Source organism: Excalfactoria chinensis, chromosome 29, assembly GCF_039878825.1.
Source record: "Excalfactoria chinensis isolate bCotChi1 chromosome 29, bCotChi1.hap2, whole genome shotgun sequence".
Classification (NCBI taxonomy): domain Eukaryota; kingdom Metazoa; phylum Chordata; class Aves; order Galliformes; family Phasianidae; genus Excalfactoria; species Excalfactoria chinensis.
In genome coordinates, this window is record NC_092853.1 from 918,954 (window position 1) to 933,362 (window position 14,409).

The 14,409-nt window shown below is 51.7% G+C and overlaps 1 protein-coding gene and 1 pseudogene across 1 annotated transcript; one reads left to right on the forward strand and one right to left on the reverse strand.

The window, feature by feature from the left end:
* Window positions 1-162: 162 nt before the first annotated feature.
* LOC140263380 (olfactory receptor 4S2-like) lies at window positions 163-4,263 on the reverse strand (annotated as a pseudogene).
* A 1,628-nt stretch (window positions 4,264-5,891) lies between these two features.
* LOC140263385 (olfactory receptor 14J1-like) lies at window positions 5,892-6,857 on the forward strand. The gene has a single exon (XM_072358265.1). The coding sequence runs from the start codon at window positions 5,892-5,894 to the stop codon at window positions 6,855-6,857; it is 966 nt and encodes a 321-aa protein (XP_072214366.1).
* Window positions 6,858-14,409: the final 7,552 nt, after the last annotated feature.

Consider the following 14,409-nt stretch of genomic DNA (forward strand, 5'->3'; position numbering starts at 1 on the left):
ACAGGAAATGTCAACTTGTCACAGGGTTTACAATGTCCTCCAAACCAAAAGATGAACCTTCAGTCTGAGTGAACAAGCAGCTTTTATTCAAAAGACATTTTTGTGGCAATGCTGACCAAATATATCATCATGACAGATCCTTTGGGAAAAGTGTCCACATTTCTACACCTTTGCCTCTTCACTATCTACTCTTCTACCCCACAATTTTCTCATGGCACTCTTTACCTCTTTATTCCTCAGTGTGTAGATGAGGGGGTTTAGCATGGGGGTGATGACGGTGTAAAACAGTGCCACGATCTTGTCCTCCGAGAGATCACTGGATGGGCGTATGTAGGTGAACGTTCACGGCCCGAAGAACAGAACCACCACGGTGATGTGGGACCCACAGGTGGAGAGGGCCTTGCGCCGTCCTTCGGATGTGCGGCCTCTCAAGGAAACCAGGATCACCACATAAGACACAACCAAGATGACAAAAGAGCTCAGAGCTATCATCCCACTGTTGGCAATGACAGTGATGCCAACGGCATAGGTGTCAGCACAGGCCAGCCGTAGCAGGGGATGGACATCGCAGAAGTAGTGGTCAACTTTGTTGGGGCCACAGAAGGGCAGCCGAGTGGTCAGAAGAGTCTGCACAATGGAATGCACACAGCCTCCCAGCCATGAGCCCACCACCATGCGGCCACACGTGCGCCTGGTCATGAGCGTGGTGTAGTGGAGAGGTCTGCAGATGGCCGTGTAGCGATCGTAGGCCATCACTGTCAAGATGGTCTCCGTGCAGCCAAAGAAATGGACCCCAAAGAGCTGTGCTATGCAGCCCACAAAGGAGATAGTTTTGTTTTTGACAAGGAAGTCAGTTCCTCTACTGTAAGTCTTACCCCTTCAAGAATCTTTTCTGGGACTTCTCTGGTGTATGATGTAATTCAGCCACATACAAAATGAAATAAACACAACACGGGACACCTAACATTTCAGAAAGGATTAACAATTTTTACCTTCTCCTTATTGCACCTTATGTGGTTCGTGGACAACAAAAGGACAAAACCCAAATGATCTGCAGGGTTGCAGAGCTAGCCCTGAACATGCGTGACTCTGGTGAAAGATGGCAGAGAGTTAACAACTGTCGTGAAAAGTGCTCTTTTTATTTTCACGTCTGTTCAAGGGAAAGGGGAAAAGGGGAAAAGGGGGAAGGACAGGGGGAAGGGGGACAAATGAGAAGGGAAGGGAAGGGAAGGGAAGGGAAGGGAAGGGAAGGGAAGGGAAGGGAAGGGAAGGGAAGGGAAGGGAAGGGAAGGGAAGGGAAGGGAAGGGAAGGGAAGGGAAGGGAAGGGAAGGGAAGGGAAGGGAAGGGAAGGGAAGGGAAGGGAATGATGAAGGAGTAAAATAAAATAAAATAAAATAAAATAAAATAAAATAAAATAAAATAAAATAAAATAAAATAAAATAAAATAAAATAAAATATAAGGAAATCAGATAAGCTGGAAAGCTTACCACTTCTGTATTTGCAGGTCTGATTTTTTTGTGGATGAGACGTATGATTTTATCTCCTCAATACCTGCGTTTCCCAGCAGGGATGTGTTAGGGCACAGACATTAGAAGAAATGCTGAATGTAAAGCTTCCAGCACTTGCTCCCTATAATCCTATCCAATTCTGTCTAGCTATTCCCTGCCTACAGGAGAACTGCTGTGCCTGGATAATGGGTGCACAGAGGGGTGTGTTTACAGCCCCACAGCAGAGTGGTTCTGAGGTGAAAACCATTTAAGTACCTCTCTTCAACCCTCTCCAAGGAAATCTCTCACCCGAATGGCTCTTGGGGCCAGAGGAGGGAGGAGTGAATGGAAGAGGCAAAGGAGATGTGAATTCCACCCTGACTGAGAAGATGGAGTAAATATACTTTAAAGATCAAGTCATCACTCAGCGTTATAGTTTTCCAAACAATGGAGGGGCATTAGATCCACAGCTTCGGCTTTCTAGCCAAATTTATAGGAATTAAACAGCACTTGTAGAGATGTCTGTTGGTAAGGAGAGAGATGCTGTCCTCTCCTCTGTAGAACAAATGGATGCGATCTTTCAAGATCAGAATCACAGAATCACAGAATTGTAGGGGTTGGAAGGACCTCTAGAGATCATCGAGTCCAACCCCCCTGCCAAAGCAGGCTTCCTGCACCACGTCGCACAGGTAGGCGTCCAGGCGGGTCTTGAATATCTCCAGAGAAGGAGACTCCACCACCTCCCTGGGCAGCCTGTTCCAGTGCTCCGTCACCCTCACTGTAAAGAAGTTCTTGCGCACATTCACACGGAACTTCCTATGCTGAAGTTTCAACCCATTTCCCCTAGTCCTGTCCCCACGCACTACTGAAAACAGACCAGCCTCGCCACTATGGCTCCCACTCTTCAGGTATTTATAAACCTGGATCAAGTCCCCTCTCAGCCTTCTTTTCTCAAGGCTAAACAGACCCAGTTCCCTAAGTCTCTCCTCGCAGGGGAGATGCTCCAGGCCCTTTACCATCTTTGTGGCCCTCCGCTGGACTCTTTCCAAGAGATCCCTGTCTTTTTTGTATTGGGGAGCCCAGAACTGGACACAGTATTCCAGATGAGGCCTCACCAGGAGTAGATGGGGAGGATCACCTCCCTCGACCTGCTGGCTACGCTCTTTTTCATGCACCCCAGAATGCCATTGGCCTTTTTGGCTACAAGGGCACACTGCTGGCTCATGGCCATTCTATCATCCACCAGGACGCCCAGGTCCTTCTCAGCAGAGCTCCTCTCCAGCAGGTCTTCCCCCAGCCTGTCCTGGTGCATGCAATTATTCCTCCCTAGGTGCAAGACTCTACACTTGCTTTGGTTAAACCTCATCAAGTTTTTACTGTCCATCTCTCCAACCTGTCCAGGTCTCACTGAATGGCAGCACAGTTTTCAGGAGTGTCAGCCAATCCTCCCAACTTTGTATCATCAGCAAACTTGCTGAGGGTGGTCACTGCTCCCTCATCAAAGTCACTGATGAAGATGTTGAACAAGACCGGACCCAGAGCGGATCCCTGGGGAACACAGCTTCTTACAGGTCTCAGACCGGACTCTGTACCACCAATGACGACCCTCTGTGCTCTGCCAGTCAGACAGTTCTCAACCCACCTCACTGTCCACTCATCTATCCCTCACTGCCTCAGCTTTGTTATAAGGATCTCATGGGAGACAGTATCAAATGCCGTGCTGAAATCAAGGTAGACTACATCCACAGCTCTCCCCCCATCCACCCATCCAGTGACAATGTCATAGAAGGCTACCAAGTTGGTTGAGTATGACCTCCCCTTGGTGAACCCATGCTGACTACTCCTGATAACCTCCTTTTCTTCCAGTTGCCTGGAGATGGCATCCAGCACAAGCTTTTCCGTCACCTTTCCAGGGACAGAGGTGAGGCTGACTGGTCTGTAATTACCTGCATCTTTTTTCTTGCCCATTTTTGAAGACTGGAGTGACATTGGCTATCCTCCAGTCTTCAGGCACCTTCCCCATTCTCCAAGACCTCTCAAAGATGATAGAGAGTGGTTAAGCAATCACCTCTGCCAGCTCCCTCCACCCCTGTGGATGCACCCCTTTGGGTCACATGGCTTTGTGAACATCAATGTGGCCTAGGCACTCACGGACCACCTCTTCCCTGACTAAAGGCAAGTCTTCCATTCCCCAGACCCTCTCAGTAAGCTCCAGGGTCTGGGATTCCTGAGGGTGAGCTTTTCTCACTGAAGACAGATGCAAAGAAGTCCTTCAGTAACTTCAGCAACTCCTTGTGCACATCTGCTCTAAGCCAGGAGGAGTCCCATCTCCCATGCGTCTGTGGGGAACTGAATCTCATTTCAACCCCAGGCTTTTACATCTGAAGATGAGATACCTGCACTGACTGCCTCAGCTGAATGATGACCCTGCAAAGGAGAAGTCAGAGGGTCCCTGCCTTTGTCTGTGTGTCTTTTTTATTATGGGCCAGGAGCAGAGCTCTCCAGATGAGGCATTTGCACTTCTGCTAGGCAAACATGATCTGTTAGGACAAAATGGAATAGTAAAAGAGTTAATCTCAAAGTATAAAGTCAGGTCTTTGGGCCTATAACCAAGTGGGATGTGCGGTTAAGACAAGGGAAGAACATCCTGCACACTAAAGGGAACATGTCTCAAGAACTAGGCTGGAATCGGACTACTTCTATCAAACACGACAATGTAAAAAGGACAGAGCAAGGAAGACTTCAAGCCTACACGAAGAAGATATCTGTCTTCATCCCCTAGACCACTGGAGGGAGACCCCCACTATAAAGTGCACCAGAGTGAGGGGCAGTATGAAAATGAGTTACTGGAAACAATGAATATGTAGATGAGTTCCTGGAAATTTGTTGGATATGTATCAGCTTGGCTTTCAAATATGTAACACTTCTGCTTACAGGTATGCAAGATAGGAGTGATTCCCTTTGCACCTGGTGCCTAATAAATGTATTCCTACTTTATAACCTAACTCTGGGTTATAGAGTTTCAATCCACAGCTCAAAATCATGCTTCTGGAATCAGTCTGTACACTGGTGAGTAACTGATCTGACATCCAAATGTGTTTTGCAGAGATGAGCCTGCTGTCTATCAGGAGATTTCAGCCCTGGAGCCCCAGGGAAATCTCCAGGGGAAGCAATGAGGAAGAGAAACTCAAATCCTCAGGTGTGCTGAGCTGGGCTGGGCTCCTGCAACACAAGGAGCTGATACAAGTGGGCACTGCTGCGAAGAGACAGCTGCACCCAGAAGCAGCTCTTGTGCACAGCACAGCGTGCAGCTGACAGAAGGAGAGGAGAGAAAGGGGAGAGAGCTTGAAGGATGAGTACGGTGTGAGCAGGCTGTGAGCTCGCAGCAGGAGCATTGCCCACAGACCATGAAACGGTAAGTCTCACTGCAGACCATGCAGCTGCTATCCATAGAGGGTTAACTAAAACTGAGACATCCCATAGCAGATCTGGCTGCAGGCACCGCATGCTTCTTTTCTTTGGAAAAAGACTTCTGCTTTGACTGGGGGCTTCCATGCTGCACTATGAAAGCACAGCCCTGAGGGCGGCGTGGACCAAGACGGCAGCTGGCTGTGCAGTCGGGGCTGCAGGTGGGTGCCCAGGGCTGTGCTGCAGAGCAGGGTCCCTGCTGTGCCCCAGGGGCTGTGTGCCGGCTATGGGACTCTGCCGCCTGCCAGGCTCAGCACTCAGCTGCCCAGGGTGCTGCGGGGAGACGTGTTGGGGGAAGGAGCTCCCCGGCAGGGCTTGTGCTGCCACAGCTGCTGCTCCACTGCACAACTGAGTGTTTTTGTGGACCCTTTGCAAGAGGAGAGCCAAGGCAGGGATTTTCCTTTTCCTGTTCTGAGTGAAAGTAGAAAGGATTGGAAGCAGAAATCTAAAAGGGGCTGTCAACTTTGAACACAGCTCAGAGACTCCCCAGTATTTCTCCAATCAGTTGGCTGTTTGGTGAACAGTCACACAGGTTGTGCTTTCAGCCTCACCTACCTAAAAGGATACAATCAAGTTATAGTTCTTTTCTGCAGGCATTAATAGTTCACTTGTCCAGCAAACAGGCTGATTTCTCTAAGACAAACTGAAGTGCACAGAGGCTGGGCTGTGGTCTCGAAGTGCAGATGTAGTAAAGAGGAAAATACCCAGGAGGCTTGGGCATGATTAGGAAATGAGAAGCAAATAAGAGCTCCCCAATCTTCTACTCCTTAAGGGATGGTGAAGCTCATGATAGCATATACAAATTATGCAGTTAAATATTTTTCTAAGGGAAAGGAAAACTTATATAGTATAGCAGGAGGAGTGTGTCTGAGAATGGTCTGGATTTGTCATTATCTTCTGCACTCTGAGCAGGACTCCAAGCCCAGGAACAGCAGATGCCCAACAGCAGCTCCATCAGCGAGTTCCTCCTGCTGCCGTTGGCAGACACGCGGCAGCTGCAGCTCCTGCACTTCTGGCTCTTGCTGGGCATCTACCTGGCTGCCCTCCTGGGCAACGGCCTCATAATCACAGCCGTAGCCTGCGATCAGCGCCTGCACACCCCCATGTACTTCTTCCTGCTCAACCTGGCCCTCCTCGACCTGGGCTGCATCTCCACCACTCTCCCCAAAGCCATGGCCAACGCCCTCTGGGACACCAGGGCCATCTCCTACGCAGGATGTGCTGCACAGCTCTTTTTCTTTCTCTTCTTCCTCTCAGCAGAGTATTCCCTTCTCACCATCATGTCCTATGACCGCTACGTTGCCATCTGCAAGCCCCTGCACTACGGGACCTTGATGGACAGCAGAGCTTGTGCCACCATGGCAGCAGCTGCCTGGGGCGCTGGTGTTCTCAATTCCCTGCTGCACACTGCAAGTATGTTTTCACTGCCTCTCTGCCAAGGCAATGTTGTCAACCAGTTTTTCTGTGAAATCCCCCAGATCCTCAAGCTCTCCTGCTCTGGCTCCTACCTCAGGGAAGTTGTGCTTCTTATTTTTAGTGCCAGTTTCATCTTTGGGTGCTTTGTTTTCATAGTTGTGTCCTATGTGCAGATCTTCACGGCCGTGCTGAGGATGCCATCTGAGCAGGGACGGCACAAAGCCTTCTCCACGTGCCTCCCTCACCTGGCCGTGGTCTCGTTGTTTTTCAGCACTGGCTCTTATGCATACCTGAATCCCCACTCTGTCTCCTCTCGATTCGTGGACCTGATGGTGGCAGTTCTGTACTCGGTGGTGCCACCAGCTGTGAACCCCCTCATCTACAGCATGAGGAACAAGGAGGTCAAGGATGCAGTGAGGAAATTGATAACCAAATGTGTTTCATTAGCAGTGAACTGCCCATCTTTTCGAATTCATGCCTTGTAATGCAGCTTTTTACTGAATCAAGCTCTCTTTTATTGTTTGTTTTGTGCCACTTTATATGTGTAGTTCTTATTTATTTATTTATTTATTTATTTTTAATATTGTAATGGTTTTCTTTAAAACATCATTACTCAAATCAATTCCTAATCAGCTTGTACCTTTGTAGTTTAGCCCAGAAATGCTGTACATTATGAACCAGGCTCCCTGTGAACCTTAACAGAATAAAGGACATGCAGTGATTCTGTCTGTCAGCCTTCTTGTGAGACATTTCTGGAACTGTCAGGGTCAGATGTTCTCAGAAACCCACAGTCCAGCAGGAAGCACACAGCTGTTCATCAAACTGTGCAGTGCCTTCAGCCTGCAACAGCTGACAGGCCATCCCTGGGCTCCTGGCTGGGGTCTGTGCTTTCAGGCTCATGTCTGTCAGTGCCTCTGAGAGGCCAGCAGCAGCAGCTGGTTTGCACGTTGGTTGTCAGGTCCCCTCTTGCTCATTCCCTGTGAGACCCTGCACAGGACAAGTTCTTGGATATGGGTTATCACGTCAGAAGTTTCCAAGCTTCATAGAATCATAGAATTACCCTGGTTGGAAAAGACCTTGAAGATCATCAAGTCCTACCACTGCCTAACCAGTACCCTAACTCTAATAACCCTCTGCTAAATCATATCCCTGAGCACCACATCCAAAAGGCTCTTAAACACCTCCAGTGACGGTGACTCAACCACCTCCCTGGGGAGCCGATTCCAGTGTTTAACTGCTTTTTCTGTAAAGAAGTGTTTCCTAACATCCAACCTGAACTTGCCCTGGCGCAACTTGAGGCCATTTCCTCTCATCCTGTCACTTGTCACCAGTGAGAAGAGACTTGTCCTGCTCTCACTGTAAGCACCCTTCAGATACTGCAAGAGAGTGATGAGGTCTCCCCTCAGTCTCCTTTTCCCCAGACTAAACAACCCCAGCTTCCTCAGCCTCTCCTCATAGGGTTGATTCTCCAAGCCTTTCACAAGCCTTGTTGCCCTTCTCTGGACCTGCTCCAGCACCTCCATGTCTTTTTTGTACTGCCCAAAAGTGTACACAGCACTCAAGATGAGGCCTCACCAGTGCCGAGAACAGGGGCAGGATGAGTTCCCTAGTCCTGCTCACCACACCATTTCTGATCCAAGCCAGGTTGCTCTTGGCCACCTGGGCACACTGCTGGCTCATATTCAGCTGACTGTCCATCAGCACACCAAGGTCCCTTTTCAGCAGGCAGCTTTCCAGCCACACCTCCCCAAGCCTGTAGGGTTGCCTGGGGTTGTTGTGACCAAAATGCAGGACCCGACACTTGGTCCTATTGAAACTCATGCTGTTAACCTTGGCCCATCGATTGAGTTAATCCAGGTCCCTCTGTAGTGCCCTTCTCTGCTCAGGCAGATCTACACTCCCTCCCAACTTGGTGTCGTCTGCAATCTTACTGAGGGTGCACTCAACCCCCCCATCAAGATTATCAATGAAGATGTTAAACAAAAGCGGTCCCAGCACTGAGCCCTGGGAGACGCCGCTCGTGACCAGCCGCCAACTGGATTCCACTCCATTTGACCACAACTCTCTGGGCCCGGCCATCCAGCCAGTGCTTCACCCAGCAGGGTGTGCGCCCATGCAAACCACGGGCAGCCAGCTTCTCTACCAGAATGTTAAGGGGACAGTGTCAAAGGCCTTACTGAAGTCTAGGTAGACCACATCGACAGCCTTCCCTTCATCTACCAAATGGGTCACCTTGTCATAGAATGAAATCAGGTTTGTCAGACAGGATCTACCATTCCTAAACCCATGCTAACTAGGCCTGACCTTTAATTGGTCCCTGATGATTCCCGAGATTATCCTTTCCATAACCTTCCCGGACACCGAGATGAGACTAATGGGCCTGTATCTGCCAAGATCATCTTTCTGACCCTTTTTGAAGATGGGCAGCACATTCGCCAGCCTCCAATCCACCGGGACATCCCCAGTCAGCCAAGACTGCCAAAAAATGATGGAAAGTGGTTTGGCGACCACATCCACCAACTCCCTCTAGGCGCAAACTCTAGGGTGCAATCCATCCGGCCTCATGGACTTGTAAACATCCAGCTTTTGAAACAGGTCCAGAACTATCTCATAGTGGATCATGCAGGGCTTATTCTGTTCCCCCTCCATCTACCAGTGCAGGGGCCTGTGTTCCCAGGGAGCAACAAGTTTTACTATTAAAGACTGAAGCAAAGAAGGTATTAAGTAGCTCAGCCTCATCCTGATCCTTGGTGACTAAGTTGCCCTCAGCATCCAACAAGGGGTGGAGATTTTCCCTAGCCTTCCTCTTGCTGTTGATGTGTTTATAAAAATATTTACTGTTCTCCTTTACCTTAGCAGCCAAGCTCAGTTCTAGCTGCTCTTTGGCTTTCCTAATCTTCTCCCTGCACAGCTTCACTACATACCTGTAATCCTCACTACATACCTGTAATCCTCACATCTGTAATCCTCATACCTGTAACCCTGTCACATCTAACTCCCCTCCCTTCCCCCCTCGGACCCAGTTTAAAGCCCTGGTAGTCAATCCACAGAGCTTGTTCCCCAGCACACTTCTGCCCCACTCGCTCAGTTGAGTCCATCAGGAGTCCACATACCCAGTTTCTCAAAGGCCTGCCCGAGATCCAAATACCCAAAGCCTTGATCAAGTCACCACCCCCTCAGTCAGCATGTTCTCCTCCATCTTCCTGGGTCCCAGCCGTCCACTGGAAGGACAGAGGAGAATGCTACCTGCACCCCTGATCCCTTCTGCATCTTTCCAAGGGATGCAAAGTCCTGTTGAACATTCTTTAGTTTCCTCATTGCAGCATCCTGGGACCCAGCCTGAATGACAACAGAAGGATAGCAGTCTTCCGGTTTAAGGAGCCACGGTAGAGCCTTCCCACTGTCTTTAACATGTGCCCCTGGAAGAGAGCACGCCTCACTGGAGAGATTATCTGGGTGGCAAATGGGAGCCTCAGTGCCCCCCAGCAAGGAGTCCCCAGTTACTGAGACTCTCAGCCCTTTCTTGGTGTCACTGGTATTGAGGCAGTGCCCTGACCGGCCTCGCTCCCTGTGCTTGTTACTCCCTGTATTCTCAGTGTGCTTCTCAAGGCATGAGTTTGGACCACTTTGCAAACCTTCATCCCTCTCCTGTGCAAGAGCCTCTGTGAGGAACACACTCAAGAATTTCCAGTCAGGAAAGAAGAACTGTTTATTCAGCATTGTTTATTATATAACAGCTCTCTGTGAAGAGCTGTTTATTCAGCACTGCAGTAGTGTGTGCGCCCACTGCTGACAATTGCACAACTTGTCGGTGAAACCCATTCTGTTATATACCCTGGGTCTGGCGCAGGTAGAGCCTCTCCTGGCACCCACTGGTCGAGCATCTCAGGCTCACAGTCTACCGAAGCTCTTACTGCGTTACACTTCCACAGCTACGTTACACTTCCACACAATGTCTGTTAGCAACCCATTGTCTTTGGGCATGTTCTGTGCTTCTTACATCGAGAGGAGGGCAATGTTTTCAACAGCCTGCACTAGTTCTGTCCTGTACCGGACTCTCCCCTACCCTACATAATTACCTCACCTCATGCATGTGTTAATTCTACTATGGTCAGAATGCCCTAGTCTCAAGTTTACTCTGTTTGGAAGCTTTCTCTGTGAAAAGCAACTTAAGCTACAAACAGAAATACTGGCTATTTTCACTGCAAAAACACAGTCTGCCTCTCACACCTCAAGTCTCTCACTCAGGGACGCTGCAGGGGACACTGCAGGGGTTGGCAGCACCATGGGGGCTTGGGAGCAGACGCTTCCTTCTGCTTAGAGTAGAGACGAGGCTCCAGCCCCTTTCCCCTCTCGGGCTGTCTAGATCTCTGACCTGCAGATGAGCAGCTGGATTGGCTACTCCCACTCGCATGGACTCAGGATGAGGCTGTGTGTCTGCGGTGGAAGTAGGCTCACACCTCCTCCTGTCTGTCTCCCTCAGAGATTCCCAAGAGCTCCTCGGGTTGCTGATATCTTGCAGCAGCCTGGCCGTCTGCTCCAGCAGCTCCTCGAGCAGGGTACACCGGCAACCAGGTTCTTTTAACTTAACTATCTCGTAGGTATGGTGAGATGTTTCCTTTATTGCCATCTAAATGGAAACCACAGTGAACTGGACGACCCGCTGCTGTTCTTCTCCAGTGCCAGAGAAGTCCACGCATCCCAGCGCCACGAAAGGTGATCCGTACAGCCCAGCACTGTAGGAGGCGGTTCCGCCCAACACCGCTTAAAGCCACTGTGCCCCAGCCTCCATTTGGTGCTGGGCCAGAAGGCCGCACTGCCCCACAGCGCAGAAGGCCACTGCCCCGCCCTCCATTATGAGCTGGGCCAGCACACAGCACAGAAGGCCACTGGCACAGCACCCCCACGGCATTCACTGTCTGCACACCCTTGCGACAGGGACGAGAGGCAGTGGGCGCTACGGGGTCAGGGGCAGCTGTCCTTGCAGACCCCACAAAGGAGAGCGACTGTCGGTGGCCTTTGGCCACAGCTTTTGGAGGCCAAGGGTCTTTTCAGATCCCCGTGGCCATGCTGCGAGACAGCGCGGGACGGGGACAAGCCAAGTACGGCCGGCCCTCTCCCCGCCGGGGCCCGGCACAGCCCCCGGCCTGCGCTGCGCAGCGGGAGAACAGCTGGGAGCTGGAGGTGCTGAAGGCCCAGCTGGAGGGCGAGCGGCTCCACTGCCAGGAGCTGCAGCGCCGCTGGGCTGCTGAGAGATGTGAGCTGCAGGAGGCGGCAGAGCGGGAGCGGCAGCTGCTGGTCGACCAGCTGCGTTGTGCCTGGGAGAAGCAGCAGGTCCAGGAAGAGCAGCGGCTGAAGGAGTGGGAGCAGCGGCAGCGGGCGACGGTGACCCGGCAGCTGCTGCGCTGGAAGGAGGCCGAGCTGCAGGCAACAAAGGAGCTGCTGCAGCGTGAGTGCGATGCGGCCCTGCGCCGGGCTCGGGAGCTGCAGCAGCAGCTGGCCAAGGTGCTGAGGAACCCCGCCAGGTGCGGCAGGGAGGCCCCTGCCCAGCTGCAGGACGTCCTCAGCAAGCTGCGCTGGGAGACGGATGGTGAGCAGCCTGCCTGCATCCGCCACCTCCAGCATCAGCTGGAGCTGGAGAGGAGGCTCTTCAACCAGTACATCGTGGGGAGCTGGGAGGGCAAGTCCCCTCACACAGAAAGCCATGGAACATCCTACTCCCAGGACAGAGAAGGAGCTCTGTGCCACCACCGTGCAGAGCAGGGCTCCAGTCGACCGGCTGTGAAGAACACTCACGTCCAGGTGAGATAACACACTGAGAGAGTGGGGATTGTTCAGCCTGGGGAGGGGAATTTCTGGCGACACCAAAGAGCAGCCCTCCAGTGCCTGAAGGAGACCAGGAGAAAGCTGGAGAGGAACTGGTTGTAAGGGAGGGTGGTGATACAACAAAGGACAACACCCTAAAAGTAGAAGAGGGGAGATCTGGATGAGATATAAGGAAGAAAGATGGGGCACCGTGAGGGTGCAGAGGCGCTGGCACAGGCTGCCCAGAGAGGCTGTGCTTGCCACACCCCTGGCAGTGCTCCAGGCCAAGCTGGAGGCACCTTTGGGCATCCTGACCTAGTGGAAGCTGTCCCTGCCCATGGCATGGGCTTGGAACGGGAGAATCTTGGAGACCCCTTCCTACACAAACCATTCTGTTATTCTATGATTTTCTGGTTCTAGGTGCCAGAGACAGCCAAGGAAGACTTGGGGCTCCTGGGCAGCCGGCCCTCTCCTCGCCGGGGCCCAGCACAGCCCCCCGCCTGTCCTGCGCGGCGGGAGGAGAACAGGAAGGAGCTGGAGGCACTGCAGGACCAGCTGGAGGGTGAGCAGCTCCGCTCCCAGGAGCTGCAACGCCGCTGGGCCAGCGAGAGACGTGAGCGGCAGGAGGCGGCAGAGCGGGAGCGGCAGCTGCTGTCCGACCGACTGCTCTCCAAGTGGGAGCAGGAACGGGTATCAAAGCTGCAGCGCCTGCGGGAGCAGAGCCTGAGGCAGTGGAAAGCAGAGATCCGCCAACTGCTGCAGAAGGAGGCCCAACTGCGCCAGATGCAGGAGCTGCTGCAGAAGCGCCGCAATGACACCATCCACCACGCATGGCATCTGCAGCGGCAGCTGACAGAGGTGCTGCTGAAGAGCGGCAGCAGCAGAGTGGACCGCAGAATGCAGCTGGAAGTCCAGCGGCTGCTCTGCTGGAAGTCCCGCGGAGAGCAGGCAGCCCATACCCTGCGCCTCCAGCGTGAGCTGCAGGAGCAGAGAAGACACTTCCTGCAGTACATCCTGGAGCACGGGGAGGGGCAGCCACCCGCCTCCTGCAACGGGGCCAGGGCCTGCCATCGGGCTGTAGCAGAGGTGGGTGTTCAGGCTGCAGAGCAACAAGAGGCCTGCCCGCCTGAGCGCAGGGAGCTGCAGGAGCAGGACGTCCATCTGCAGAGGAAGCTGAAGGAGCTGCAGAGACAGTGCAGCCTCCTTGAAGAGGAGAGCTGCCTGTTGAGAAGCAGAAGCTCTCAGCAGATGCAGGAGGAGGTGGAGTGGCTCAAGGACAAGACGCATACGCTCAGCCTCCGTACCCAGCAGCTGTGCGAAAGAGTCCATCAGCTCAAGGAGGCCTCTACCACATCTGAAGAGGACACAGAGAAGGCAGAGAAAGTCAACCAGCTGCAGGGACAGAATTTAGAAAAGGAGAATGAGATGGCCAAGGAAGACCTGGGGTTCCCAGGCAGCACAACCAGCAAGCTGCTGGAGCGGTGTAGCTGCCCCCTGTCATAGGTTACCCTAAAATCTACCGGCACCCATGACAGGGGTATAGACGGCCTGCAGGGCCGCTATCCCAAAAGGAAAAGAAAACAGGGAAAGAGAAAATAAATACAGCGGCAGCGATCTAAGGAGGCACACTATTTTACTAAATACTATATCGAAATACAGAATAGCACAATATAATACAATATAATTGGAATTAAGGCTAACGAATTAAGTAAAATAAGAGAGAGTGAGTCCCGAAACCGAGAGGCCTACTGTAACTCTAGGCGAAACGGCTGGAACGCTCCCACACGGCTCTCCCCCTGGCTGGCAGGATCCAAGAGAGCGAGTCCAGCACTGAAGTGAGATTATATAGTCCTGGTCATATGACTGACCGTGGTGCTCCCTGGGACATGTAGTCTTCTTTCTGTGAGCAGCAGATTCGTCAAAATTATCTATGCTTAACATGATGTTATGATGTGGAATACTGATAGCAAAATTACAACATTGCCAAACCATGACATTCCACCCCTTATTCTACATCATTACATTATGCTTATTACACACACACACATACATATATAGTTGTGAGAAATCAGAAAGCTTATTGTTCTTAACAACTTATATCTATTTTCATGCAAATCCTTAAGCTGAAAATAAAACTCCGTAACTTAACACACCATTATTTACTAAATCGAGGAAATGGCAAAACTGCCGGAAAAGGAATATGACAGCGGTGAAAGGGAAAGGCAGCGCTAG

Excerpts from the sequence above, each read along its gene's own strand:
- LOC140263385 (XM_072358265.1), top strand. The coding sequence starts at position 5,892 with ATGCCCAACAGCAGCTCCATCAGCGAGTTCCTCCTGCTGCCGTTGGCA.